The sequence below is a fragment of the Lepisosteus platostomus genome, chromosome 16 (genome assembly GCF_059453375.1).
Source record: "Lepisosteus platostomus isolate fLepPlt1 chromosome 16, fLepPlt1.hap1, whole genome shotgun sequence".
Lineage (NCBI taxonomy): Eukaryota > Metazoa > Chordata > Actinopteri > Semionotiformes > Lepisosteidae > Lepisosteus > Lepisosteus platostomus.
In genome coordinates this window covers 10,998,237-11,026,108 of record NC_142626.1, presented here as the reverse complement: position 1 = coordinate 11,026,108, position 27,872 = coordinate 10,998,237, and the positions used below count along the sequence as shown (strand labels likewise).

The 27,872-nt window shown below is 37.8% G+C and overlaps 2 protein-coding genes and 1 long non-coding RNA gene across 9 annotated transcripts in view; 2 read left to right on the top strand and 1 right to left on the bottom strand.

The window, feature by feature from the left end:
• The window catches only part of LOC148646869 (NLR family CARD domain-containing protein 3-like), an 823,351-nt gene that overhangs the window by 356,990 nt on the left and 438,489 nt on the right, over positions 1–27,872 (top strand). The window lies entirely within an intron of this gene.
• Positions 1,206–5,820, top strand: LOC148646875 (uncharacterized). 3 transcript variants are annotated; one of them, XR_015927673.1, is made up of 4 exons: positions 1,206–1,340; positions 1,914–2,083; positions 4,907–5,204; positions 5,552–5,820. It is a non-coding gene; the product is annotated as an uncharacterized LOC148646875 (long non-coding RNA). The 3 variants fall into 3 exon arrangements; XR_015927674.1 differs by lacking the exon at positions 1,914–2,083 and having other exon boundaries at positions 1,261–1,340; XR_015927675.1 differs by lacking the exons at positions 1,206–1,340; positions 1,914–2,083 and adding an exon at positions 2,095–2,359.
• LOC148646874 (cytosolic phospholipase A2 gamma-like) lies at positions 1,278–26,302 on the bottom strand. 2 transcript variants are annotated; one of them, XM_088608963.1, is made up of 18 exons: positions 26,259–26,302; positions 25,634–25,687; positions 25,124–25,155; positions 22,978–23,092; positions 21,084–21,226; positions 20,560–20,758; positions 18,268–18,379; positions 17,475–17,615; positions 16,832–16,885; positions 15,782–15,853; positions 12,186–12,257; positions 10,767–10,877; positions 10,515–10,634; positions 9,137–9,184; positions 7,259–7,396; positions 6,376–6,530; positions 5,544–5,712; positions 1,278–1,952 (listed from the first exon to the last, which is right to left on the bottom strand). In XM_088608963.1, the coding sequence occupies exons 2-18, from the start codon at positions 25,646–25,648 to the stop codon at positions 1,774–1,776; spliced, it is 1,875 nt and encodes a 624-aa protein (XP_088465089.1). In that variant the 5' UTR covers positions 25,649–25,687; positions 26,259–26,302; the 3' UTR covers positions 1,278–1,773. The 2 variants fall into 2 exon arrangements, with proteins under 2 accessions (XP_088465089.1, XP_088465090.1); XM_088608964.1 differs by lacking the exon at positions 16,832–16,885.

The window sequence follows — 27,872 nt, the reverse complement described above, 5'->3', positions numbered from 1 at the left end:
GACTGCGATCCTTGAGCATTTCAGTGACAGTAGATCTGGGACTGACATTACTCTGACCATCACAGGAGTCCAGGCTGAAGATGCAGCAGATTATTGCTGTCAGAGTTTACAGTTGCCCAAAAGAATGTTGGTACAAACACTGTGCTACACACCCTTACAAACATCTCCCTCAACAGGACTGTACAACGACTGAACTGCTGCAGCTGGGACCTCCTGCAGAAGCTGAGGGTGAAGATAAAGACACAGGATAGCCTGAGGAGGTGCTAGAAATTTCATTTAATTGTTTCGATTCCATTTTAAATTAGTGTTGCCATTTTTTTAGTTTCTTGGTTACTCTCCATTTTGTGAAACATACTGTAAAGTCAGTTCTTACACTTCACAGTATTTTGAAGGATATTATTTCTTCTGTTAAAGAAGGTGATTCTGCCCAGTAAGATGCATTCTTCTCAAGATTTCCATAAACCCTATTACATTTAAAACATAAAATTCAATCTAAGACAACATAATTAACACTTAATAATGCCTATGGTAAAGAGTTCTTTATTTTCAATGTTTATTTTCAAAATGTCCTGATCAGGTCATCATTAAACAGGTGATTGTTACTCTAAGTAAATTATAGAGCATTTTGCAAACATTTCACTCGTTAAAGGACAGTTGTACCTTTCCTTTTCTGTAATTCATTAAATTAAACAATACAAATTAAACAATATACAGGTGTTCTCAATGTACAGGTGACTGATAATACCTTTAAAGTTTTGTCCAAAAACATAACTTTGTTCATGGGTTAGATTATCTTCAAAGGTTATGTATCATATCGATTTTATAATCGTTCTCTATATTTGCAAGCTATAGAAATAAAAGTTTATCGGGGCTATTTGTTCTAGAGGGTTATGTGTTCTAGAGGGTTATGTGGACATTACCCTCTAGAACTAAAGAGCCAGTAAACATTTGCATGGTCACTTGATTGTTATTTCTGCCAACTTTCACTTGACTATACACTGTGTGACTTCATGGTCTGAGAGTTGTGACAGTGGCTGTGTAAATAGTGGTGTCTGTCTTGGTACCTTCAGCCCCAGTGTCCTCTGCTTAATGTTCCAGCCTGAGCTCGCAGTAACATGGTGAGTTAAATAATGAAACTCATTAAGTATATTACTTTTAACTTGTCTCTGAGGTGTTTCAGAAGTCACTGCATTGAGTTAAATGTAAAAAAAACATAAGCAACATCCTGCATATGTCTGAAGGATAAAATAATGAGGTTAATTGTTTAATTGACTGCTCAGATTAGAAACAAAAAGAAGAACAGCCAGGACCTTCCTCCAGCGCAGGTCCACTTACCTTAGGTGAGTTAAAACTGTTTCTTTGATTTTTCTTATAAAAATCTTAACTTTTTTTGTTTTTTTTTAAACTGTGGTTTGACACTGCACAGCAGAGACTCAGAAAGAGATAGCGATTAAAAATGAATCAAAAGTTTTAAAATATTGATCAGATGGTATTGTCTAAAAAACACTGGCCTGAAATTATTAAAGAAATAAAGGAGATTAAATTATTCTCAATCACTATAATGCAGACTTACAGATGGAATCACTTTTAACCTGCTTTACAAGGAAATAAACTGTCCATTATACTACACTATATTGCAATTGCTGAAGCACTATTTGCTTTGTTCTGACAGTGTTGTATTTATTGCTGGAAAAAGTATAAAAATCTTTAAAAAGTTGAGTGATTGACCAGTTAGGACACAAAACAAATGGCTTCTGTTGTCATATTTTGATTCTACTGATGTTTCTTTTTCCTTTCTGCATCCACGGCATTTTGAATCTCAGCGACGATCTTATTTCTATTGATCTCAACATTCTTCTTAGCTGCTTTCAGGAGATTCTGAAGCTCATTTTCACTGTAGGACATTCTGATAGTTCCATAGGTCTTCCTCATCGCTTCAATCTTTTCTTCACCTGAGGAAAGAATGATGATGGTCAGTGGAAGGATGTTGGATTTTGACCCAGAATTTAAGAATAGACCTCACTGGCCTGTTGTGCTCATTGTTATTGTGACCAATTTCAGAAGAATTTGAGTCCATCAGAAGGTTAGTTCTGACAAGTTTGTTTCCCTGTTTCTCCAGCTCTGTGGCTGCTCCCCTTTAAGGTCTACCTGAAAGTAAACCTTAACCTTGTTTTACTTTGTCATTTATTGTCCATGGTTATTTAATCAGCTTGTTTCTTGTTAGTTATCATTCAGAAAGATACCAAAGTACTTTATATTAGTAGGTTGAGATGCTGTTTATCCACCAGTGAACTGCTCAACTGAAGCAGCCAATCTGACCAGCAGCAGATTTAGATAAATACGGACAGCACTTCACCTGGTAATCCCTTAACGAACAAATAGATTTCAATAGCACAAATCATTCAGGATTAAATGATTGTTTATATATTACTACTGGACATAAAAACTACTAAAAGGCTCCCAATCAATCTTCTTTTTTTTTCAAAATACTGCTCTATACAATTCTCCAGAAAACAGATTTTAGCATTTTTAAAACATTCCATCCTTTTCATCCATTACTAGAAAGCCAGTTATTCCTGGTAAGGGCTACAGGTACATCAACCCAAAGCCTGACCCACGAGCACAGGGTGCAAGACAGGACTGCACCCTGGTGGGGACTCAGCTACATTGCTGTACTTGTTTTCTCTGAAGTCTGTACTTCATTGTAACAAGAAACTAAGTTTCTATATGCGAATGTACATTTCTGGGATGAGTCTGGCAGAAAATGGCGGCCACAAAATACAGAAAATATTGAGAATATCTGAACATTGCATGAATAATTAAAGTCTAAACTCTGTAAAGCTGTTCCTACAACAATGGGAGGTTATTAAGACAAAATAAAAAATTTGAGTTTTATACTGCATGTGTGTCTTTTGTAGTATTAATGTTGTGAAATACAACACAACATTAGTAAAGACATGGTAATGCTGTATTATTTTTATTTTGTTTTTGCTTGCAAATGTTTGACTCTTAGAGTACTATGTTCTGTTCAAAGCTGTTCCCTGGGAATTTTGCATTGTGTTATTGTATTGCATGCTCTCTGATAAGTGGACAAGTTTGGCGGGTAGTCTCAAAAGACTTAGTGCTTTCCAGTTTGATTAGACTTGAGTATATGGGTAAAGTATATAGAGTTTTGGTGAAACAGGAGGAGGGTGCCTAAGAGCCTGCAGAGAATGACTTCTGATCCACTGGGTTTAAAATGACTCTGTGTGTCAGCACATAATAGTTCTTCAGTCATTTCAAAGAAATTTGGGCAGCATTGCTGTTTGAAAGCACTTTAAAGTCATGGAGCACATTGTAGTGTTAATTCAGTTGTCAAAATGAAGAAGAAAATATTTGTCAATTTGCTATTGTTCGTTTTAGTGAATGATGAAAAACAGAACTAAGTAGTACTCATGGGAGCTCTGATTCTATGTAGAAACCTCCAATAGTCAACTTACGGCAGAGGCTCTGTTTCCTTGGCAACTAAACCAGGAAGTGAAACCCAAAAGGCTGGATGCTGTTCGTTTAGCTGTATAATTACTGAGGCAGCCACTCAGATTGCACATCAAAACTCAATACCACAGTAAAATGACTCTGTCATAAAGCTACTGTACATAAAGCTACAGTACATATTGCTACATAATGCTACATAATGATACATCACACAGCCCAGAGAATTTTCATTGGTCATTTGATAGATGGCACTTGTGGTGGATTGATTATTTTTTATAAAAGGTAGAACACTGTAGTGTACCTCACTTTTTTATTTTCATCTACTTGTACCACTACCAAGAAAATATATTTTCAGCTATCAACATTTCCCTTTAGCTAGGCTTTAGTTATGATTCCATATTAATAATCCATATTAAGAGGATTTAAAGGCATACTGTAGGACAACAGACTATATCGAGCCAATGTTTTCATTAATATCTAACACACCACTTATGGATCTATTTTGGACAGTCAAGATTCCTTGGGGAGGATGATTGAGCTTGCTGCATGGTGCAGCCAGCTTTCCATGACAATGAGTTTTGATGCACATTTTGAATGGCTGTATAGTTTCCCAAAAAAATATTCATGCCAGTGAAGCAATGTACAGTAACTGAAAATGTATCCATTCATCCAGTTTCCAACCATTCTATCCACCACAGGGTTGTGGGGTAGCTCGTCCCAGCAAGCAACGAGCTCAAGGCAGGAGACACAAAGACTCTTGCTTTTTAGTAGAATGTTATCAATTACATGAAATCGTGTAAGAATCACTTTTTGCATTGCAACAGTGAAAGTACAAAGGTTTTCATGAAACTGGCATTATTATGTAACGGGTAGCTGCATCAGCATGCGTAGGCTGCAAAGGAACAAGTAATAGGTTTATTCCATACTGAAAAAAAAGAAGAAAGAAAACACAGCGTTTCGGCCATGGAGCCTTCTTAAGGTGTCCGTTCTTGCCACTTCCACACCTGAAGAAGGCTCTGCGGCCTAAACTTTGTGTTTTCTTTCTTCTTCTTTTCAGCATGGAATACAGTAAACCTATTACTTGTTCCTTATTATGTAATAGCCTAATATGATTTTTATCTTTCTGTGATCATTTTCAGATTTACAGTACTGTATGTTTTTTTTGGTCTTCCAAAGAATGGGGTCTCTCTGCTGAACTCAATATTCAATCTACTCAGTACAGCATCACATTCCATCCATTTATGATTGCTGCAATACAGAACAAATTTTCTGCTGCATAGTAGACCACTAGTGAATATAAATGCCTCAAATTCTATTTTTAAGATTGATTTTTTGTCTGCATTGTAAATGTAAATTAGTTAATGATCTTAATTCTAAAGTACAATTGAACAAACTTAATCCATCTATTTTCAAACTGCTTTTTCCAATTCAGGGTAACACGTGAACCAAAGCCTATCCCAGGAAGCAGCAGACACAAGATGGGGTACACCCTGGATGGGACGCCTGTTCATCACAGCAGACATACACTTATCTGTACACCTAGGGCCAGTTTTCTCCGAAGCCAATGAACCTACCACTACTGTATGCCTTTGGACTGTGGGAGGGAATCTCCACACAGATACAGTAGAACTCCAGGTCTGGAATTGAAGAGTGCCCCAGTACTGCAACTTGCAAGGCAGCAATGCTAACCACTCAGCCACCATGCTGCCCATGCCACCTTGCTAAAAAACGTAATATTCCAAAGACTAATGAATTAGAGTAAAACATTTTTAACTGCATGAATGAAATGTGACTGAAACTAATTCAGTTTGTTGGCTAAAAGTAAGTGATTTTAGTTAATTTTTAGTTGTCCGAACCAAAATTACAAGTATGACTAAAATACAATTATATCTTATAGACATTTTATTCAACTTAAGTAAGACATTACATATATCAAATATTAATGACTAAATTAACACTGGGCTGCCTTGCAACCATAAGTCTTGTCTTTCACCAACCAGTGGTGAATTTCTCACAGCAGTGACATGAATCCTATAGCTGAAATCTAAAATGCCTACTGCTTCACTTGCCTCCACAGTTGTCCTTGTTGAAGAGAGGGAAGTGCATCACAGTGGGGGTGTTTTCACCCTTGAAGATGTAGACGCTTGAAGGACACTTCTTCTCCTCCTCACTCATTGCTGGAATGGTTGGGAAGGGAATTTTGTTCTTATCACAGTATTGAGCTGCCTTGGTGACAGTCTGAAAGGAAGAAAAAACACAGAGACTGTCCACCCTCACTGTCATCAACTGATCAGTCATTACATTGTAATAAAATGAAAAATAAACAATTGCAGAAAAACAAAAAAATAGATAGTTTTTTTATCCAGGCAAACTGTGGATATATGATTTGGTTATAAGAAACTACAGTTTGAGTGCACAGACTGAATACCCAATAACTTTATTTATTATTAGGAATATTAATATTATTATTCTGTTCCTATAGTATTCTATTCTATTCCTATTATTAATAGGAAAGCCCTTTGCATAACTAACCTTATTTAAACTAGAAAAAATATGGGCAAGTTATACACTTATGGATCTTTAATCCATAAAGTAAAATTAAGAGGCACTGATGTTTAAATGTGTACTGTACCTGGTGAAACCTTAGAGATACAGTAGGTACAGTACTTCAGCATCTTCACAGAAACCCAGAATTAGGCCAATATTTGGCTACCAGCATGTCGAAGGCCACCTTTATGGTAGAGCAGTTTGAAATAGAAATCTGACATTGGCACACCTACACTGTAACTGAGGGAATAATCACCTAGACTACAGGAGCTCCTACTACAGCCTGAGCCTGGGCCACTGAAGTGTGAACTCAAGACAGCAGAACTTGACGTCACCTAGTATGATGTACTTTACCATGAATGGGTCTCCATCGCTGAAATCAAAGGACAGAATGAGCTGCACTCCCCTGTCTCTCCTCAGGACCAGTGGGTAGGCACTGTTGATGGACAGACCAGCATCTATGAGGTAGATTTTGTCCTCACTGACCAGCTTGCTGGGGAGGCTGTTTTCTAGGGATTGTGTAAACACAAGAGAAAGAGTTCAGAGGTGTATTCAGGAAATGGCAAGAAGCCACTGTACTAGGAACTGTTCTAGGAGATCTGATCTTATGACACAGCAAATCCATGAAATCCATGGATTCACAGTTTAAAAAATGGGCTAACAGCAATATTTTAAGAAATAAAAGTCAGTGTTACAGGTTGGTCTTTTACAAGTTCATCCTGCTATGGTTCTCCAATTTTTTAAGTACTGTGAAATTGCTTTGCTCTTTGAGTTATTTTTTATATACCATTCCAATGTGTAATGTAAGTGTTTCCTTGATTAATTTTTAAGGTTCAGTTCAGTATCAGAATGACAGTAGTCCTGGAAAAAGGCACCATCTTACTAGGTTCTCATAATTCACCACAATAAGCATAATGCTGTATTGTGTTATGGGATACAATAATAAAATACAGTATATTCAGATTATTACATCATCACTTCAAGATTTCAGCTGCTGGCTCACCTACAAATGGGAAGAATAAAGACCTGTGGACAAGCTTTTTTAACTTGTCCATCTCTCAGGGACATTCACTAATTTGTTATAGTGCTTTACAAGCTACTTGGGGAAAGCCCAGTTACAGCTGGCCTAGTCCTGAACAGCTGACTAGTAGATTGGAGACCTATTTCAGTGTTGGAACCAGTCCTAAGCACTGTTACAAGTTATTTTCTGTGCAGCTGCACTATATTGGAATCTCACCTGTGTTGGGGTATTCATGCAGGAAGTTGTACTTGGTTCCCCACATCCAGCAGTTAAATATTTTTAAAAGCTTGTAGGGAATGATGAATGGGCACACAGCAAATTTGGCACAATTTCTGGTCACATACCCAGAGGAAGCTGAAAAAATAGATAAACATGACCTGTTGTTTCTGGGCAGGAAAAGTTCAAACATTTTCAAGCATGTAAGACTGGTACAATCCAGTAGACAATATGATTCTATTGAGCAATTACTATTCCCAAAGATTACATTCTTGGACAGAGTTCTTGTATTAACTGGATTCTTTTGGTGTTGACATTATAGCCGTATTTTGCTGTTATGGTACAGTAGGTTCATCTAACCAAGAGGAACAATGACCTTTAACCTTCAGTCATTTCTTTTCTGGACAAAAAACACAGGATTCACCATTTAAGGTAATTTAATGTGTATATTCTACCTCTCAAAATGCCACATAGGCATAAATTAAAATCAACATGATGGCACTCTATCTTGCTGTTTAAACTTGTTGTTTACAGTAATTGCCATTGTGCCAAATCAATATCATCAGAACATTATTGCCAGCCTGATCCTCTAAATATAGTGATGCACACTGACGAAATTCCATTACACTTTAGTTTAGACATGATAAAATGTCCAGTGGAAATACTGTACTTGTCAGAACTCAGTCCTTCAATTCTGTATCAGTGGCTGCTAGAAAAAGAGGAGGAAGGAATAAAATTGTTGTTTTTTTATTCTGGAAATGCATTTAAGACACCAATTGAAAAATGTAGCCAAGCTAAAAATCCAGTATTTTAATCCAAACTAATTGAGATGCTATCATCACTTTGAAAGTCACTACAGAAGGTCTGTGTGTGCATACAGAACAGTTTTCTCCAAAAGTATTCATACCCTTGATACAATGTAACTGAAAGTTGATTTAGCAAAAATGCAAGTGAACAGTCAGTATTTGTTGCACAAATCAAATTAAACATTTTCATGTTTAGTTATTCGATTTAACAAATTAATGTACCAAATTAATGAATTTGTTTTCATGATTACAATTTGTAGCCAGCTGTACACACCACACTGTATGTGCCAACACATGAACAATGAGCTAGGGTTTTCACAAAATAACTAAACAGGCTGACCCAGAAGTGTTTGTTGGAGACTGAAATCAGTGAAGACTAAGAAGCAAGCTTAGACAAGCAAGATTTAAACAAGCAAACTAGAGATTTTCTGAAATGAACGACACTACAAAAGATTGCTGCTCTGGAATCAGACCAGATAAGATCAACCAGATACACTCCAAGGCTTATAAGAATGTCCTGCACTGATATACTAAAGGACATGGCCTTATGTCTTGAGAAGAGACAACTGTGAAGAAACCTGATACTCCAAAGCCCTCAAAGGCTTTCCTTCAAAGAACTAGCCCAGTATTTGTCTGCAGAATCAATAATGAAAACCCAGTTGTATTTGTGTCAGTGGCATTTCTGTTCCTTTCCTCCTTCTCTGGATTCATGAAACTATATGCTATTTATCTATCAATCTGTATAGGTGGGCCCAATGACTTCTACTGTCTTATAACTATTTTTATATGACACTAAGAGCAATCAATTCGATATTAACTGCCCCAGTCTCTCTCTGTGCTTCTGTATCTGTTGTGTTTCCCCCCCAGAAATAATTCATGTATTAATTATCCATAATCTATTATGATATTATAACCATAGTTATACTGTAGTATTGATTAGTTTGATTAGTATGTATGTAGTATGATTGTGTTTGGCTTGCTAGTGCTTCAGGTGTGTAAAAGCTATCATGTGAAGTGAGGGGTGCCTGTACATCTAAATCATAGAACTGTATATTTTCCAAAACCTACTTACCTGCATTCTCTGTTGCTTGCGTAGTGACCATGAGCTGTTCATTTTCTTCTGAAATGAACGTGAAACCAAACATTAAATTAGAAATGCAAGTATTTTTAAAGGCTGCCAAACAAATTCCACTTGTATTAAATTATGTGGGCATCTGATGTAGCAGCGAGATTGTTACGAAGTCTGTATTAGTGGTAAAATAGTACTTTAAAAGACCAGAATATATTTCTATGAAATTCAACAGTTAAGCAATGTAGTAACTTGAATTTTAGAGCACAAAGAAGTACCATGTTTAGTATTGTTTCTGCATTTATTTGATTCTCACAAGAATGTAAGCATAAAAATTCAAACCACCACTACCTGTTGTCGTCATATTTGTGAATTTTGTTTTCTTTCTTTTTCATAGAGACAAGATAGTGACAATTTCCTTACGTGTGACTTCTGACACTCAGCAGACAGTGAGAAGGGCTGCTGTGTACTGAATCATATGCTAGAGATCCCGTTGCTGTCTTTACACAAGTGAAAATAGACCAATTGTCTACAATAGGAAATGTTAAAATAATGAAATAAGAACTTATTTTAAATAAATATACAGTAATACATTTTAATGAAATTAAAATGTATTACTGTATAGGAATTGGAAGGGAATGTTTTTATTTTTTTTTACACATTTTTGTTTAATGTGAAGCAATTTTTTTCTGGTAACAGCTTCCAGGCTTGTTCTATTTCATGATTCAGTTGATTTTTCTGTTGGCTGAGGTTTGGTAAGTGCTGCTGATGCTTTATTGATGCAGTGTGAAAGGGTTTTTGTCATGATTTATGAGCAATCTCTGTAAAACATTGTGATTGCCAGATTCTTACAGCATCACTAACTCTCTTATTTCAGGTTGTAATGAACAGTTCTATCCGGACCCTATGCAGACAAAATGATCCAGGGAAAAGTGAAGAAAACACAGGGGAAAAAAGTCATGCAGGATACGGGGATGAAAACAGGGGGAGTGCCCTTGGTGCGCTGGTGTTCGGGGGAGGTGTGGCCGAGGCAAACAATCCAGGAAGAAGTCCAAACGAGAATCCAAAAGGAGGCAAAAGTCCAAGGCCAGGTGATCCATCCAAAACAGGAGATTAAGAACAGGAACCGGGTCGGAACCGGCAGGGGAAACGGGAACAGGAAATAAAACCTTAACGGGACCAGGTGCTTCCAGGTCCCGGACTCGCCTGGTGGGGAAACCAGAGCAGAGCCCTGAATAGAGTGAGTGCCTGGCTTTTAAGGAGAACTGAAAAGGGGTAGGAAAAGGGAGCAGGTGCGGGCGATGAGTGGAAAACAAGGAAGGTTCTGGAGCGTCCTTAAGAGGAGGGGTTTACGAACATGACACAGGTGAGACACACTTGCCTTCAAAATGGTAAAAGACAGCTTCGGAAAGAGCTGATATCATCCTCTGCTGGATGTCCTTGCCGACGATGTCCCACGTATCATACATCAGGGAGACCAACTCGTATATCACCTTTTCATCTGGTGGACAGAGAAAACAGGATAAAAGAGTCTCACACATGGTAAGTTACAGATGGGGGAAAAGGTTTCCTTTCAGTTGTAATCCTCCTTGCATTCTGAAGTAAATTTAATTCACATGTAAGAGAAGCATACCTTTGACAATGTTATTCATAGATTTGAGGATGTGTTTGCAGTCTTTTCCCAAGAGGAAGTTCCGATGGAGGTCAAGCAGCCAAAAGATAGCAGTCTTTTCATATTCATCACCTGTGAATTAGACCCACACTGCGAGTACAAGTTTAGAAATAAATCAGATATGGAAACATTTTGTTTCCCTTACTGGAAAGCTAAAGAGTGAATAGCTATAAAAAAGGGCAGTGTGCTATATGAATCCTGCATCTAGGCCTAATTCAATAGCTAATAATGTAAAGCATAAGCAATATAATAGAAAATTAATACATTAATAAATCTGTCAGTTCATTATTGAAGTTTATAAATTCAGATTTGCCATTAACTCAGCCAAGCAGGAGCCTGCCTACAGTAGGCAGGCTGAAATTGTCATTTCAAGAGAACTACAGTCCTAATAGGGATACTCCCAAAGACAGCAGAAAAGTTCTAAACTAAATTAGCCTTGAAATGGAAAAATAACTGCAAAGAGTTTGGAACAGATAAGGGTCTGGAAGTTATGAAGTACAGACATATCCCAGAGAAAAGATTATATTAATGTGTTCACAGATATACTGGGGTGTTTAGAGAATACCAGGCCTCTGTGAACCCCTACATTGGCTTATTTTCCAGTAGAGTGCTTTCTAAAAAGATCAAACCTGCCTTTTCAAAAAAAAGTTTCAGCTAAAGAACTGTGGTAACTGTGGAAACTTGTAAGTTGCTAGTTTTGACAGTGAAAATTACTTGAGCTCTTTGTGTACCTTTGTGTAGTTATCATGTTGGCCCCAGTTGGTCAGAGGAAAGAAAACACAGCAAATTATTCTAAATACCCCACATATCACCACATCACCAAATGCATTTTCTACACTCCAGGACTGCAGAAAGAGAACAGAGCCCCAATGTTCTACGGCTATGATGCAGAATAGCCTTAATAATATATTTCAGTCTTAGACTGCTATTCTTCCTAGTCTAACAATGTACTGTAATTATAGGGTGTTGTTCTCCACACTAGCAGGTTAGATCAGTAGCTGATCCAGCAGTGAAGACCTCAGGCAATGTGGGAGAAAAACAGAGAAAAGGGAACACTGAATGAGAACTTAGAACTCATCTCCTGAACAGTGATTGAGTGAACCTTAGTTTGAACAAGATACAGTCAACATTGGATTGCCTGGATCTGACAGTGGGGGATGTACAGAGTCTTCAGGTGTGATATTTCTTGTACCAGTGTTGGTATTCAGTCATTACTGACTCATATTGTCACCTGTAAGACAGGCCAGTGGGAGCACCCGCTTGGAAGTCTTGGCTTGAAAGACAGTTACCCGGCGATGGATTATTGTGGGTATATTAAGACTACCCATAAACTCTTAAACCTACACTGAGTGCATGTGACTCAACTACCTTTACTGTTACCTAAACTGAGGTCTTCCTCATCTTCCTCCACATCATTGTAAAAAGAGAACACATCTTCAGAGGGGGGTCTCCCTGTGAACAGAAGAGAGGGACAGTTATTCTGTGGTTTCATTCTGACAGAGATACCTTCTGATTTATTGATAACCCACTGTGAGTTTATTTCCAAATGTGGTTATATGAGGTTGTCATATCAATATGCTTATGACAAGGATTTACAGAGAAATGCAAAAATGCAAAACAGAGAAATGCAAAACAATGGGGATATTCATTTGGACACTGCATTGAGGAGAGATGGGAAGATGGGAGAGGAGAAGGACTAGCTCTAAACTTCAAAAACAACATTCTGGCACAGAATTCAAGCCAGATAAAGTCAAGGTCTCAGAACCTGTATGGCTGAAACATAAAACCACAATGCATGATGTTACAGACCACCAAATTCAGAAAAGGATTATACTTCTACTGGATATTGTTGGAGATTAGACTTCTCCTCATGCAGATTTGGAAAAACAGTAGGAATGTCAGAAGCTGACCCTGGGATGGTAGACATGCTTAATGCTTAATGACTACTTCCTTACTTAGAGCAGATACTTGATTAATTGGGTATTTTCAAAGAAGTTAGGACAGAGAGAGAAAAGAAAAGAAAAATTATCATAATCTGGTGTTGTCCTTAAGTGTTATATGCCTTGGAATTATACAGGTAGATTCCAGATTAAAGTTCCATTTCAATAAAGCAGACATTGAAGGAAAAAGAGTTGAAGAGAAGCAGAATGGAGCAGGATAGGCATGGAATCGGTGCAGAAAGGATGAAAACAGTTTAAAGATAGATCATCCTAAGAGCGAGTTAATCAAAGCCTAGAAAACAGTAACTTAAATAGTTTAATAAATTTGTTAAGTGAAATATAAGGAAAAAGCATGGGTAAATAAGTTTTGTTTTACAGTTTTACAACAACAAAGGTCCTGTGAAGGATGGAGTAAAATCATAGTGAGACATGGAAAACCTTTAAATAAGGAAAAAGAAATAACTCATGTGTTAAATGAATATTTCACTCTGGTGTTTAGAAAGGAAGAAATAAACTCTATGCCTCAGGAAGAACTAAGTTCTGTATTAATTAGTATTAGTATTAGTGCAGAGCTATTACAGATACTAGATATACTTTAGTTAAACAAGCCCGTTGGTCTTGATAACATTAAATCTATTCTCCAGAAAGATACTGTACAAGACATGACACTCATAGATGTTAACTAAACTTTTTCAAAGACCTTTCAAAACATGGTTAGTAGCCACAATTTGACAATGGGTGAAAAATAGTCTGTTTGTGAATTGGTTCTTACAGACCAGTAGGTTTGGAGTCTATCACATCTACCTGTAAGGATATGGAAATGACAATTGGAACTGCACTAGGAAATCAAATTTAGCATTAGGATTCTAGGGAAATTTGCACATGATACCTTTATGAATAGATTAGCAAACAGTGCAAAAAATGAAAGGAAAATGATCATTTAGACAGAATGAAAACAACTGCAGAGTTGCACGTGCATAGGAGACAGAGAATTGTGAAGATATTTATGACAAATGTCTTGGTCTATAATTTGGTGCATCATCTACAGTACATCCTCTAATGTATGGGAGCTAGAAAAAGAAGAAACAAAATGCAGTATCATAGAGAGGTTTTATGTTAAAATTGGATAATAAACTGGTAAGACCTTGTGTATAATATTATTTAGACTTCTGTTACAAAAAAATATATTTTTGCTCTGGGATCTATGAAAGATAAACCGGCAGGTCCCTGGGCTCCAATGATTCTCCTACTCTCACAAACTCTGAGAATTAGACCCCCTTGAAGTCTTGAACAGGGGAGACTATGGAGAGGATCAAGTTCAAATATTCAGAAGCCTCAAGGATTAAGGTCAAACCAAAGAACTGCTGATTCAATAGAGAACAGGATTCACTTTTTATACACAAAATATTGTGGAAAATCATAACAAGCTGCCCAGCCATGTTGTTGAAGCCTATAGCATGGGTTTCATTGAAAAATGCCTGGATACCATCTTCAGATCAATCAAACAAAGAACAAATGGGCTAAATGTCCTCTTCACATCTTGACAATTTCATGTTCTTGTTTTTATCTTTTCCTGTGCCTTCAGTCAAAGGCAACTTTCTACAACTATAATAGATTCCAAATCATTTTTTGTGCCCCTAGTCAGCCTTTTGATTGAAAATAAGAGTGATTCTCTTTGAATTTTGTTGTAAAGTCAGATTTGGGGTCTTTAATATGATTTATTCACATTGCTATTGGCTCATGAGAATTATATAGATAGTTATATTATAGTTGTATATACAGTAACGTAGTAAAGTCTATGTTTGTGGATGTGGCATATTCTTAGGTATTTTTTTTACCAGTAGTGCAACTGCTTTTTTTGAAAACCAGTGAAAGACTCTGGCTTCTATTTTTGCTGTTTGTGACTCTGCGGAAGGCTGTGTGTCTAATTTCACAGCCATTCTCCTCTGTCATTCTCACTTAATATCTTCTGTCAAATGATTGTTCTGAATCTACATTCCTGGTATTTACTGCCTTTCCACCCTCCTGACCTTGACTGTTATGGAAACATTGGACAGATACCTGCTCTGGCAGTCAGTATTTAAAGGAGGCCTAAAGAGTTCAAGGCTTTCTGTTACACCTTGGTCCCTTATGCTTGCCCTGAATCCAGTGAGCACTGTGTTCAATTTCAACAGTGTATCTCAGTACGGTCATGGAAGAGCTTGCAGTGTGAAAAGAGGCAGATATTGTAGATCTGAGTCAGGACTGCCCTGTTCTTGCTGCTGGTGGAAGAAAAATCCATAATTACAAAGCCTTCAACAGAGAGATTAATCACATCTTTTAAAGGTGAAACCCTGGAACCATGTTATTGAAGCTGTAGGTGTGGCTTCATTCACTAAACGGATCCAATTTCAGCATCCAATTGGGCCACATAGAGTAGTTCAAATACCCTCCTATCGATAATCAACTTTATAGTAATTTTATGTAATGGAGAAGCAAATTAACAATTTCAGTTCCTATTAGGTGAAGTACAAAAATAAAAAGAATTAAGTGATGATTTATAAATTAAATTGAATAGATCTTTCAAATATATTGTAAATGCACAATACATACAGAAACTGGTCACAGATCTGTAAGAGATTTCCCACATTTATGTATTTTATTAAAACATTTCTATGACACAACGCCCTTTAATGTTTTGTTAATGTTGGGTTCATTGCAAGATAATTTCCACTTTGAAATACAATTGTCCATGAAAATTTCTCAAACAAACAAAGGAGCCACTAACAACCAGAGGAATCAAATTATTGGGTCAATTATTGTCAGTTAGGAAGAAATGGTGTAGTGGGATAAACAATGACAAAATTGATCCCTCTGAGTGAGAAGAAACTATATTCTAATTTCTAATTTTAATTGATTCACTACCATTTCATTATTGATTCTTTCAAGCAACTCAAGTGTTGCACATAATCACACCTGTTTCAATGTGTAAAAGGTTGTGTACCTCCAGTAAGAAGACCAGTTTTTGTGGAAAAGAAAATCAGAAAATATTCTTACCTCCAGAACTCTGGTGCAGGTTTCTATGTAATTTCATATTTCTTTTACGATGGAAAAATTTGTATATCATTTCTGAAATGAAAAGAGTTTAAATCAGAACAATGGCTACATGTATGTTTAAGAAAAAAAAGGAATTGACAAACGTTTTAATTTTCTAACTACCAAGTCTTGAACCATATACAGTATGACTCAGCTCTGTGGACTCAGTTCCTGTATTGTTTGAGACAAGACACAGTTAATTAATTTCTGAAGCTTTACCCTGACATTCTGGAGTTGATTTACTATAATTTACAATTTACTATTATAGTCTTGCTACATTGAACATTTCAAAGTCAAAGTTCAACCTGGATCATTTCATACAACTGTGCTTTTCATTGCACTTCATGAAGAAAGTTTAGGCTTTTATACTGAAATATATATTTATAAAAAATAGACAACCCAACCAAATAAAACAGCCTCCAATTAAAGCACAAGATCTAACTCTATAGCGTAGATATTGCCAGTTTACAACACGTCAGTGTCATCTGCCATCTGTGACCAGGAATTCCTTGAGCAGTACTGGAAAATCAGTAGAGATACTGTACCAAAGGACTAGGTAAATTCCCACTTACTATAACACCAGCCTGCACAAACACCTGATCTCATCTGCCATCAGAAGCTAAGCAGTCAGCTCTGGTGAGTAATGTGGATGGTACACAAGGTGAATTTACAGTACCAGGGCATCTTTAGTTTGCTCTGCAGTACTGATCCATCTGGAATCCACCATGTGTCTGGCTTCTTTCAGGAAAAAGCTGGATCCTTGGGTGAAATACTGTACTTACTTCCAAAAAGGCAAGAGGGGCCAGGTACTCGCCCTCTGGTTTGTAACTGTTCGTGTGCTCTTAATTGAGAGCAGCACCACTCCTCCTGCCACACCCTGTTTCCCCTGGGTTGCTACAAGGGCTGTAGTAGTGTGTCAGCCTTACTTTTATGTGAAAAGTACAAATTAGGTGGTCAAAAATTAAAAATAATACTGAATTCTGTTTAAAAAGTGCACAAAAGTTAAAATACCTAAAATAAACTTCTCGTTCTCCCTCATATCGCCTATGGCACTTCCAAACAGTCCTGAAGAAACACAGAAGAGTATGAATTGAACAGAAAAGCTGGTTCAGTGTTGAACTAAACTACAGTATGAACTACAGTGAGTCCTTCTTCATCCCACAGGGACCCCTGCAATCTCCCAGGGTCACCAGTTATTTGATTATCTTTTGTAAGGCTTTTTCACACTTCTCATTATTATTAGCTATTTACTTATTCATTTATTAATTACTAAGTAATTGTAAAGTATTAAACATTCCTATTATTTCCTCTCCTAACACATCAGTCTGCTTCAAATCAATAAGTAATGAGACAAAAATAATGAATAATCGATTAATCACTGGATTTCCGCTTGGTCATGCAACAGAAAAGGTCAAGAAATGATTTCAAGTATATTAAAAACTTACTCTTTCACCTATTAATTTTTTCTGCATTCCTTAAAGGAGAATAACCTTGATGACATACAATTTTAAATAATATTGTTCATATCAGCTTTAACTATTAAGATATTGTCAGATTACACAGATATTATATACTGGCCATCCTGAAAAAATAACATTCTAAAAATAGAAGACGTACAAAACCGCTATGAGTTTCTAAAAGAAGGGACATAGACCTTGCAAGGATAGCATGCTCATCTCATCTTTGTGTTTTATCTTGTTTCCTCCACGGAATTGACTCCCTAGGGCACTGGTGTCTACGAAGGCTCCATACTCAGGGTATCCTGCTTCATGACGGGTTATTTCAAACCACGTCCCTGCAAGGGGAGAGATGGGGAGGAAAGGAAGACAGAGAAACAGAATTCAAGAATCTTAAATAAATCAAGAAGAGCACATTGCCAGCCAACAACTTCCACTGCAATATTATCACTTTATGTAAATTACCTCGCTGCTCCTATCACTGATTTAAGAAGCTGCATGGTGTTTGGTTTCTAATGTCAAACACCCACCATCTTCTCAAGCACAAGAACTGCTTATTTTACTGTTGCTGCTTCTGAAGCACTTGCTAATAACACCACTACAGCTGCCATGGGTGCAGCATTGTGGACGATTGTGGTTTGGGTTCAGATCCTTGTCGAGACACAGCAGCTGTGCTTTTAAGCAAGGAAATTTACTCAGCTTGCTTGAGCAAGATGCCCTGATTAGTGCAAGATGCAAGGGATAAATGATGTTGAACGTAATTTAATTTAGCTGTTACTTCATTCTGCTTCATGCTGCAGCTGTTGATACTTTTACAACTGCTGGTAGTGCTACTACTGCCATTGCTTTGAGAGATACTGCTGTTGTTGCTACAAGCATTAATATGTAATATTATATATTACAAGAATTCCCTAGAATATTTTTTGAGCCAATTCATCCCTATAATGTTGGCCTCTAGAGCAAATACAGTATATGAAGTGGGAGTCTTGCCTTTGTTGTATTTTTCCTTGTCATCCAGCTGTGACTTATTCACTGCAGCATAGATGGGGTAAGGGTTGGTCATTTCCGCATCTTCCTCCTTCGAAAGTTTGCGATCGTCCATCTGGAAAGAACCAAGTGTGTATAAATAACCATCAAAGTCCAGAGAAGAGCCACGGGACACATTCAGTTCTGATGAAAGGCTGGAGGCACAAAGAGGACAAACACGACAGATCTGAATTGAGCGTTTTCTGTATTGTGAGAGATGAGAGGAGACACAAATACTAATATGCAAATGAAGGTGAAGAATGATATGCAAAGTGTGAGCTGGGAGAGGTGGTCTGTACTGCCACAGAAGCTATGATTGCTGCTGGAAGTGGTGTTTGTTGGACCCTGTGGTCTGTGTGGGTCCAAATGCTCCGGTATAGTGGCGGGGACGCTTTACTGTAGTGGGAGCCGTCTTTCAGATGACACATTAAACCGAGGTCCAGACTCTCTGTGGTCATTAAAGTGAAAAATTGGATTTGGAGTTATCCTGGTGTCCAGGACAAATTTCCCCCCTCAGCCTTTATTGTGGCCTCCAAATTGTCCCCATGTATGATGGTCTGGCACCCGCTCCAGGGTGTACCCTGCCTTGTGCTTGTTGCTTGCCTGGTAGGCTCTGGCTTCCTGTGACACCATAGAGTATAAAAGTGGTTTGGAAAATGATATGACATGATGACATTTGGCTTATACTGTGCTGTGTTTCTGTACTCACCAAATGACAAATACAGCAATTGGTTAGTGTAAAATCACTTTTGCTTCAGTTGCACATGCCTCAATTTGAAAAAAAAGTCTCAAGAAATCTCATGACTTGCATTTTGTGCAATTTTGTATCCAGCCATTCAAGATATTTGTGGGGGAGAAAGAGATATGCCTTACAGCATAAAGTTAGGTTACTAACTATCAAATGGTCTATCTGTTTTTGTAACTGTTATAAAATCATTGGTTTATGGGTTAATTGAATCATTCTTGTCTTTCTATTAAAAAATATAATCGTTAATACTTTACAATCCTGCTATTGCTCTGTAAAGTATTCACAAAGCAGTGTCGATTTAAAGAAGGTTTTGTTCTAAAAACAACACAAAAGTAAATGTTGTTTTACACCATTTGTATCACTGATTATGTAATCGTCTCATTCTGTTCTGCATTGTCACTGAAAGTCCATATTTTAAATTTAAACCAGTTCTCACAGCATGATGCTGCTGGTGTCGGCCTGGATTGAGCACAGATTCAATGAGATGAAGGATGAGGACAGCAAGGTTGAGCACTTGATTGGTCATGTATAAAATATAAAAAGTACAGTATGTATATATTTTATATTGATATATGTACATAAATATAAAAAGTATAAAAAATGGGTGGTATGAATGGATGGATGTTACAGCTTGAAAATATTAGTTGTTTGTTTAAATATTAATATTGTTAGCAAATTTACCAGTTTCCTGACAAATAAGTGTTTCTAACAAAGACTGAGTTTTGTAATTTCTTTGTAATGGTTGATCTACATTAATGGGATTCAGCATTTCTACCACTATTTCCAACTGTGTAATTTGCAATCTATGTGTACTAGGGCAACAGATATGAGCATTTTCATGAGAATATCTATATGAGAAACTCAACTTTTTGCTGCTTTTCCATTACAGATTCAGTGCATGATTATCTTTTATGGAAGATGTCTGATATCTTTAAGAGAGCTGGGACTCTCACTTCAAATTCATCTTGAGAGAACCCCTCTCTCTGGATTAGGTCACCTCTTTAAGGTGAAAATGAGTAACACAGAGCTGCAATTTGTCAGTCCAGCTTCCCTCCCAGCTACTGTAAATCGCAATCGAGAGTGCAGGTGTTGAACACTGCCAAAGACAGATGCTACACAGAGCTGGGTCACCCTGACCTCTAGTGGCCAGTTAATGTAACTGCTCCCAAAGGTGTACTAAACACCTTCTACTTCATTGTCTCCTGGAGGGCTTTATAGAATCACCATGATTTTTGCTGTTATTGGTATTATTAACACCAATATTTTATTTTTTTCCTATTTATATCTGAACATGAAAATAAATCCTTTGTCACTTGCCATTTGTCCTTTCCCTTCGCAGACACTTTTGAGAAATCTGACACTATATCTTATGGAAAAAAGGACAAGTTCACAAACCGACACCCAGACAGGGAGAAAGAGACACTGCAGAATGAGACAGAGAGCTTAACTTACATACAACTGGTTACATACTGTACAAACACACATACGAGAAGGACAAGAATGCTGACCTCTTTCACCGTCATGTAAACAAATGTTGCTTCCCAAATATCTGTACAAGAAAAGTTCTCATCTTCTATTGACTTCGTGATTCTCTGCCAACTATTTATAAAGCTGAATTTTCCATTGTTGAGAGTTTCCACCATTTTTGTCTCTGCATCCTCCACTTGAGAGGACCACTGTGGGTCACGGTACAGAGAGGACATACACCTGCAGTGTTAGACACACAAACACACAGAAAACATTTCACCAGTGTATGCACTGTGCACAGCTGAAATCACAGCCTGAATCCTGAACCTTCTGAATTTGCAGGGTTACAATGCACACCTGACAGATCTATTGCTCTTTCAAATCTTTCAAGCACTTTGAGAAGCCACCTTTAAAGGCGCTTTACAAAATACAGTTTTTTAATTATTATTATTGTTATTATTATTATTATTATTATTATTATTATTATTATTATTATTATTATTCAAAATGGGAACTGAATTCACAGGCTCATAGCTGATCTTGGAGCCCAGTCTCTCAGACTCACCAGGTGGATCCTGACACTCCACACAGGTACATGATGGTGTCCAGCAGGTTCTGAGCCCCCAGCTCAGTTAAAGTCCCCATGAGAGCCACCATGGCGCGCAGACCCCCCCCAGAGCCCAGCACAGCAATGGGGGGAACACAGTCCTGATTGAGGAAGAGAGGAGAAGACATAATCTAACACAGAGGTCATGGAGGGCAGGTCTAGTGACCCAGCGACTTCAGAAACACCATTAATAGTTACTTGGCCTTAAAGTATCTTCTTTTCATTTTCCTCTCCTTCTGTCTCAAAGAGGATGGAGCTCTTACTTACTGATTGAAAGGACTCCCTTGTGATGCTCATAGATGCTGGGTTTATGTTAAATACTGATATTTTAAAGTATTAATTTTGAACCATAAAACCATTTGTAATTTTTCTGTAAAAAAAAACATCTACCAGGAGAAAACCTGTGATTATTTCTAAAGTCATATTGTTCTGAAAAATAATTTTGTCTATTTCTCTTACAGACGGTGTGCAGTAGTAAAGTGTCTGGTCTTGCAAACAGAGGGTTGTGGGATCGTTGTCCCATTGCTGTGCTGTCCTGCTACACTTCCTCTGTACTGCTCCAGTCCTGCCAGCTGTACAAATGCAGCATTGCTGAGGGTGACCCTGTGGCAGACTGGCCTCCAGTCCAGGAGGAGAACCTTCAGACCTTCCATCAGTCTGGACAGCAGCGTGAGTTTGAGCCTGAGCAGCTGTTAGACTAGTGTGGACTTTACATCACTGCATACAGCTTGGGGCGGTGCAGTGTAGAGGGTTTGAGTGCCCCTTGCAGACACTGCTGTTGCACCTTGAATGAGGTACATCTCTCCAGTTCTTCCGGTTCACCCAACTGTATAAGTGGGCACCAGCACTGCTCCTGTTCAGTTAGACTTATGAGCACTGCTGGGGAAATGCCTTGTGACAGACCAGCATTACATCCTGGGGGAGTCATGTGGTCTCTCGTCTGCTTAACACTTTAGAAACCAGGATGAGATCATGCCCACTGAGCTGCTGCTGAAATCCGTTTAGCCAATTAATTCCAAATGTGGCAGACGTATGCACTGGGACATTTCAGATTAAATCATTAAAACTGGTGGTAAGATTTTTTAATCTTCCACAATTACAACTCTCACACCAATCCCTGTGATAATGATAAAAATGAGCACAGCTATTTCCACGAGTCTTTACTAGTGTTTTGTTTCTATTTACAATCGTATATGTATTTTATAGATGCAGCAATGTGGATTGTCAGTGGATTTAAGGTAGTATTCTATTTGGGCTCCGTTTAATTAAAAAAAGAATGTAGTTGCAGTAAGTGCCTATTATATTTGGACCAATATGAATAAAGTTGGTGTAGTATTATTGCGGTTTATAGCTGTAGCTGTAAAGCATTACATATAATTGCTGTTGTTAGACCTTGAGGTCTTTGACATTAAAGTGTATATTTATCATCATGACTCTCACAAATTCTTAAGTCCAACGGCAATTTCACATTCAAATAAATTAGCAATCTGTATGTTACATGCATATTCACAGCAATTCTTTTGCATCCTTCCTGACCTACTTCACTGCCACAATTTTCACTATCATATTTCAGGACAATGAACTCAAATATAAACTGTCAGGCTGTCTAATTTCAACTGAACACTATATAAGAATATAGTATAAGTAGAGATGAATTCCACACTGAAAATAACAAAAAAAACACCTTCTGATGTTGGGCTTCAAGATACTGTGAGACTAAATATGTTTCCAAGAGATTATATCAAATCACTACACTTCATTATCTATAACACATATCAATAACCACAAGACTATACTGTACATATCAGATATTCCAATTTTACACATTATATTGTTTTATCAGAACTTGTACCGCATCACAGGGAATTTGGAGGCTCCTCAGGGCATTCTGAATTTTGATTTTTCTCTTTTGAATGTCCTTGTTCTCCCCCTCACAAAGAGTGTGAGCAACTCGGATGTAAGAAGCCCTGAAAGAAAGAGTGAAGTGACTGAGAAGATATTGGGGATGCCTAACTATCACATGTGTGACACACAAACTTCCCTTCACTTCACTGTGATATACCACACACACACAATGACATGAGTCTGATGTACTGCACACACACACATGATAGCACATTGATAACAACAAACCTGGCTCATTCTTCATGCTGAAAAGTCATTTTCTGTGCTTCATTTTACTGATCCTGCTTAACTGTATGGCACAACCTTTTCTTTTAATACAGGGGAATTCAGTGGTATTTTCAGTAAAGGAGCTTAAAATGATCTAATGTCAGATAGACATTCTCTGTGCTGCAGTGTAGGCATCTAGGAAGAGTGCACTCATCTTAGACATATCTTCTATGTGTCAGTATATATATTTACTATACAGTATGTGACATTACATCCCTTGTCTGACAGGATCACATACTAGGATCTATTTAATTTCCTCCTCTAACAGGATTGGAGCCATGGTAGCTCAGACGGCAAGGGTGTCCCCCTCCTGACTGGAAGGTCCTGGGTTCAATCGCAGGTAGGGGAAAGCGATGTAACTTGCTCTAATAACTTCCAGGTGGCTCCCAGGTCCACTTAGCCTGCTTTCCAAATGAGTACCAGGAGGTGATAGGCCACCTCCTGTGTCAGATGGTCAAGAAAATGGTGGCCCTTACCTCCCCATTCCCCTGTAGGCCTTCGTGACCTGAAAAGAGAACCTACCTACCTAGCAGGTTTGGATGTTGTGGTGTTTCTGGTAGCTGTGGGAATTCTGGCTTTAGATGTGTTATTTCATGGAAGAATGTTTGTCTAATTCGAGAGTATTTCTCACAGTAGAGAAGAAAATACATCTGTCTCTGCTTATCCCTGCTAGCAGTGGGAGCTTGTCCTCTCCTGGCAGTCAGTATCTATTGCCTGACTGTGGTTACTAAACCTGTACTTGATCTGGGTCTGTTTTTCCTTGGTATCTCTTACCCTGGTCAGAAACTCGGCTAGTGTGTGTGTTTTTTAGGGGAATACAGCAATTCAGCTTGTAGAGATGTTCGAAATTGCTTTTTAAGACTGGATAGTCAGGAGAATGTTTGTGGGCATTTCTTCTAAACCATGTGTTTGCGGTGTTGTACCATCTCTCAGTATCCAAGGTGCAGATTTCCTTTGTGTGGCTGTCTGTGTCTTTGGTTTGAAAGTTCTCGCAGTGCCTTTCTGGTGTTTTTGAAGTCTGTGTCAAACCATTCTTCTTTTGCTTTTGTTTAATGGGTGTTTTTGTGTTCTTTTCAGTTTGGTATCAAGGCTATTTTCCGAAATCTGCAATTTACATCTTTCATAACCAGATTTACAGTATGCTAGTTTTGTTGTTTTTTGTTGGAGTGTTTAGAAAAGGAACTCTGAAATTCCTGGTCATTTTGTGCTCTAGTATTCATACAGATTGTTTATTCACACCTGAAGAAGGCTCCACGGCTGAAATGTTGTGTTTTTTCTCTCTTCTTTTTTTTCCGCATGGAATAAACCTATTACTTGTTCCCTTGCAGCCGAGCATGCTGACGCAGCTACCTACCTGAACTACTACAGATTGTTTATAGCCCATCTACATGACTGGTTGAGGTCACACAGCCAGCTGTGTTGTATCCGTGCTCCAGTATGGGTATTTAGAAAGAGTGTCCTTCAGTCACACTGGTGTTCTCTGTGCCTCAACACAGGTATTTAGATACAGTGCTCACCTATCAGCCAGATAATCTACAGTTTGTCAAAAAATAAAAATGTATATCTCACAGATATTTAGACATAGATTTTGAACACTCCTTAAATAAAGATGTGTGATTTAGAGCTCTCTTTAAATATCTATGTCATAGATGTTTGAAGTGAGCTGTCCTGAGAGGCAAAACTTCTCTGGGTCTCAGTAGAGGTATTTAGAGAGAGCCCTCCTGACATACCAATGTTCGCTGTGTCAATAAAGAAGTTTAGGAACAGTGCCTTATTCCCAGGTAACAGTTTCCCATATCTTAATAAAGAGATTTAAAGAAACTTACTTTTCAGTTTCCTCAGTTCTCCTTCTCTTTGGCTGTAAAGGTACATCAATAAATAAACATTGACAAGACTTATTAACATGACTGCATAAAAAGACATTAACATGTTGAATGGCTGAATGGACTCCTCTCAGTTTCAAACTTTATGTTCTTCTGATGAGAATACAGGTACCTATGTTCTGTCAAACTGCTACCCAATACAGTGTCTGAGTGTTTTAGGAATGTAGTCTTCTGCTTTTCAGAATTGCTTGCGTGTTTGCTTTTACTGAACTCTCCAAGAATAAAAAGTCCTCTGATGGAGTACTTACACACACTGATCTACCTGCAGGCTTGAACTGTGTCGTAATACTCAATTTTCAGAAACAAATAACACATGAGTGCAACACATAATTAAAGAGCACTGCTGGAGATTACTAGTAAAACATATACCAGTGTAAGGCAGAAGCTGCAAGTCATAATTTAATTATCACCTTCTAAGCCTTATCAGTATTAAGATGATAAGCATTCATCTACCTTGTGGGGGTTCATGCTGTCTTTTTTGTGAAGAATTCACTTGCTTCAGTGGATCTGTCAAAGAAACAATATGTCAGAAGAAATCTCTTCACATTAAGAAGACATCCAAGAATAGGTTGTACTAGTCCAGACTAAAGAGAGGCACAGGCCTCCTGAGAGTGATTCTCAGCCACATAGTTCCCAATTTATCCTGACATATCACCTGAAATGAGCAAGGACCAGTTATTTACAAGATGGGCTTCCCTGTCATGTCCTTTAACTTTCATTCAAGATGGCTCACTGGAGCAGGAAAAGTGTCTTCTGGCAGCCTGAGTCTTTTACTTTCACATGAAAAACTGACATTATTTTATGTCTCTAAAGTGTAATTATCAGATAACGAAAAACTACTATGTAAAATCGCCAGACGCATTCACTTTTGGAATATACAGTACAGGTACTGCTTAATTTCCTGAGTCAGATTGTAAAAAGATTATTTTCCCACAACCGATACCTGGATCGTAAATGACAGAAGGGAATGTCTTCCTGAAATTAACAATTTTGTTAACAATTCCATCATTTAAATTTATTATTAGTATATTTAAAGACATTATTTTTTTGTTCTGTTTTAAAGCAATGTGTGCCTCACCGTAAAGATTTCTTCTAAATCGACTTCCCTAAAATCCTGTGCAATACTGGATGAAATGTGATCCAAGGGTTAAACAAAGGAATATTTTTATAATTCTCTATTACGATTGCATGCAACACAGTAACTGATATTAAAAATTGCAATGTGCAAAAAAATACAGACAGTGTTGAGCATTATATTTATCCCAGAACATTATTTATAAAAGGTTTCATGCACAAGTTTATAGAATAAGTCTAGTTTATAGATAGTCTAGTTGTGTATATTATCAAATACAGTGATAGATAAGATAAGATCACTTTATTGGCCATATACAATTTCCTGCATTAGGAATTCATCTTCTTGCATACCCCAGCTTGCTCTCCATGAAACACAGACAGGGAGAGAAGCTTGGGGTTAGAGCACCAGGTTAGCCATTGTACAGTACTGCACCCCTGGAGCAGTTGGGGTTAAGGGCCTTGCTCAGGGGCCCAACAGAGTAGGATTTCTCTGCCAGCTGTGGATTTGAACCAGCAACCTTCCAGCCACAGGCACAGATCCTTAGCCACAGAGCATACTAGTACACACTAGAACCTCAATAATATTGCTGAAGTAAGTTCATATTTAGGCCTTTTACACTAGCAGTTTACCATAATGTGTCCTGTACATACTCACCTGTCTCAGATGTACCTCAGTGTGGAGATGTACAGTAGTCCAACTGTTCCACACAGAGTATTTATACATCTGGAGGCTGCAGTGCTCTCCACATTTACATACAATGCTCACGTCTACAGTTGATGGCAAGATAAAAGGCCAAGGTCCGTGGCTGGAAGCCAGCATTTCATTTGAAACATAACCTTGATTCCACCGAAATATGTGACAAAAAAGACAAGCCTAGTTTGAGAAGTATTTCCTGTTTCATCTACCTGAACAGTCCTTATCATCACAGTTTCCTGCAGTCTTTTATTTTTCTCTGTTCCAAACTGTCAATTAAAGATTAACCTCATTGTTATCCCAGATAAATATGTATTTTAAAAATCTTTTACAGATGATTCTTCTAAATATTAACTTAATTAAAGGTACAGTTACTGATAAAACAGAACACAACCTAATTGTACACATAGGGATTACAATGATGCTGTTGATTAAACAGTCCAAATATGTAACTGAGAGCCCAGGTGGCACAAAAAAATAGAACTCAGTAGGTTTTAAAGGAATTAAGTCTGAGTCTTCTGACTTGGACCACATATCCCCAACCTTTGTTCATATCAGTAAAAAGTTGCCAGTATCTTGATTGTGACAGCAGTTAGCTAATTAAAACAATATACGATTAAAACTGGCCGAACCAATAGCCATGTTTTCAGCTCCAAACTGTCCAGTGGTGTCCTCAGCTGTCCACACAACTGTGACCACTGCAATGTCCCAAACACCTGAGAGCCTGTTCAGAGCCACTTCACCCTCTGATAATTAGCTGTCTGGGTCTCTTTAGGGCTCACAAACAGGATGACAACAAACAGCATAGGGGTTCCACAGTGTTCATGGTCTTCTGCTGCAGATACAAGAATCACAGCAGTGGCAGTTTCACTGAATATCAGCAATATAAAAAGAAATAAAATTTTGTTATGTGTTTAAGATTTA

Bases quoted from the DNA above. Each gene is read 5' to 3' on its own strand.
- LOC148646874 (XM_088608963.1), bottom strand. The intron at 23,093-25,123 runs GTAAGTTTCTTT...TCTTTCTTTCAG, and splicing joins AGAACTGAGGAAACTGAAAA to GGCTTCTTACATCCGAGTTG. The intron at 5,713-6,375 runs GTAAAGTACATC...TCTTCCTTTCAG, and splicing joins GCGATGGAGACCCATTCATG to ACTGTCACCAAGGCAGCTCA.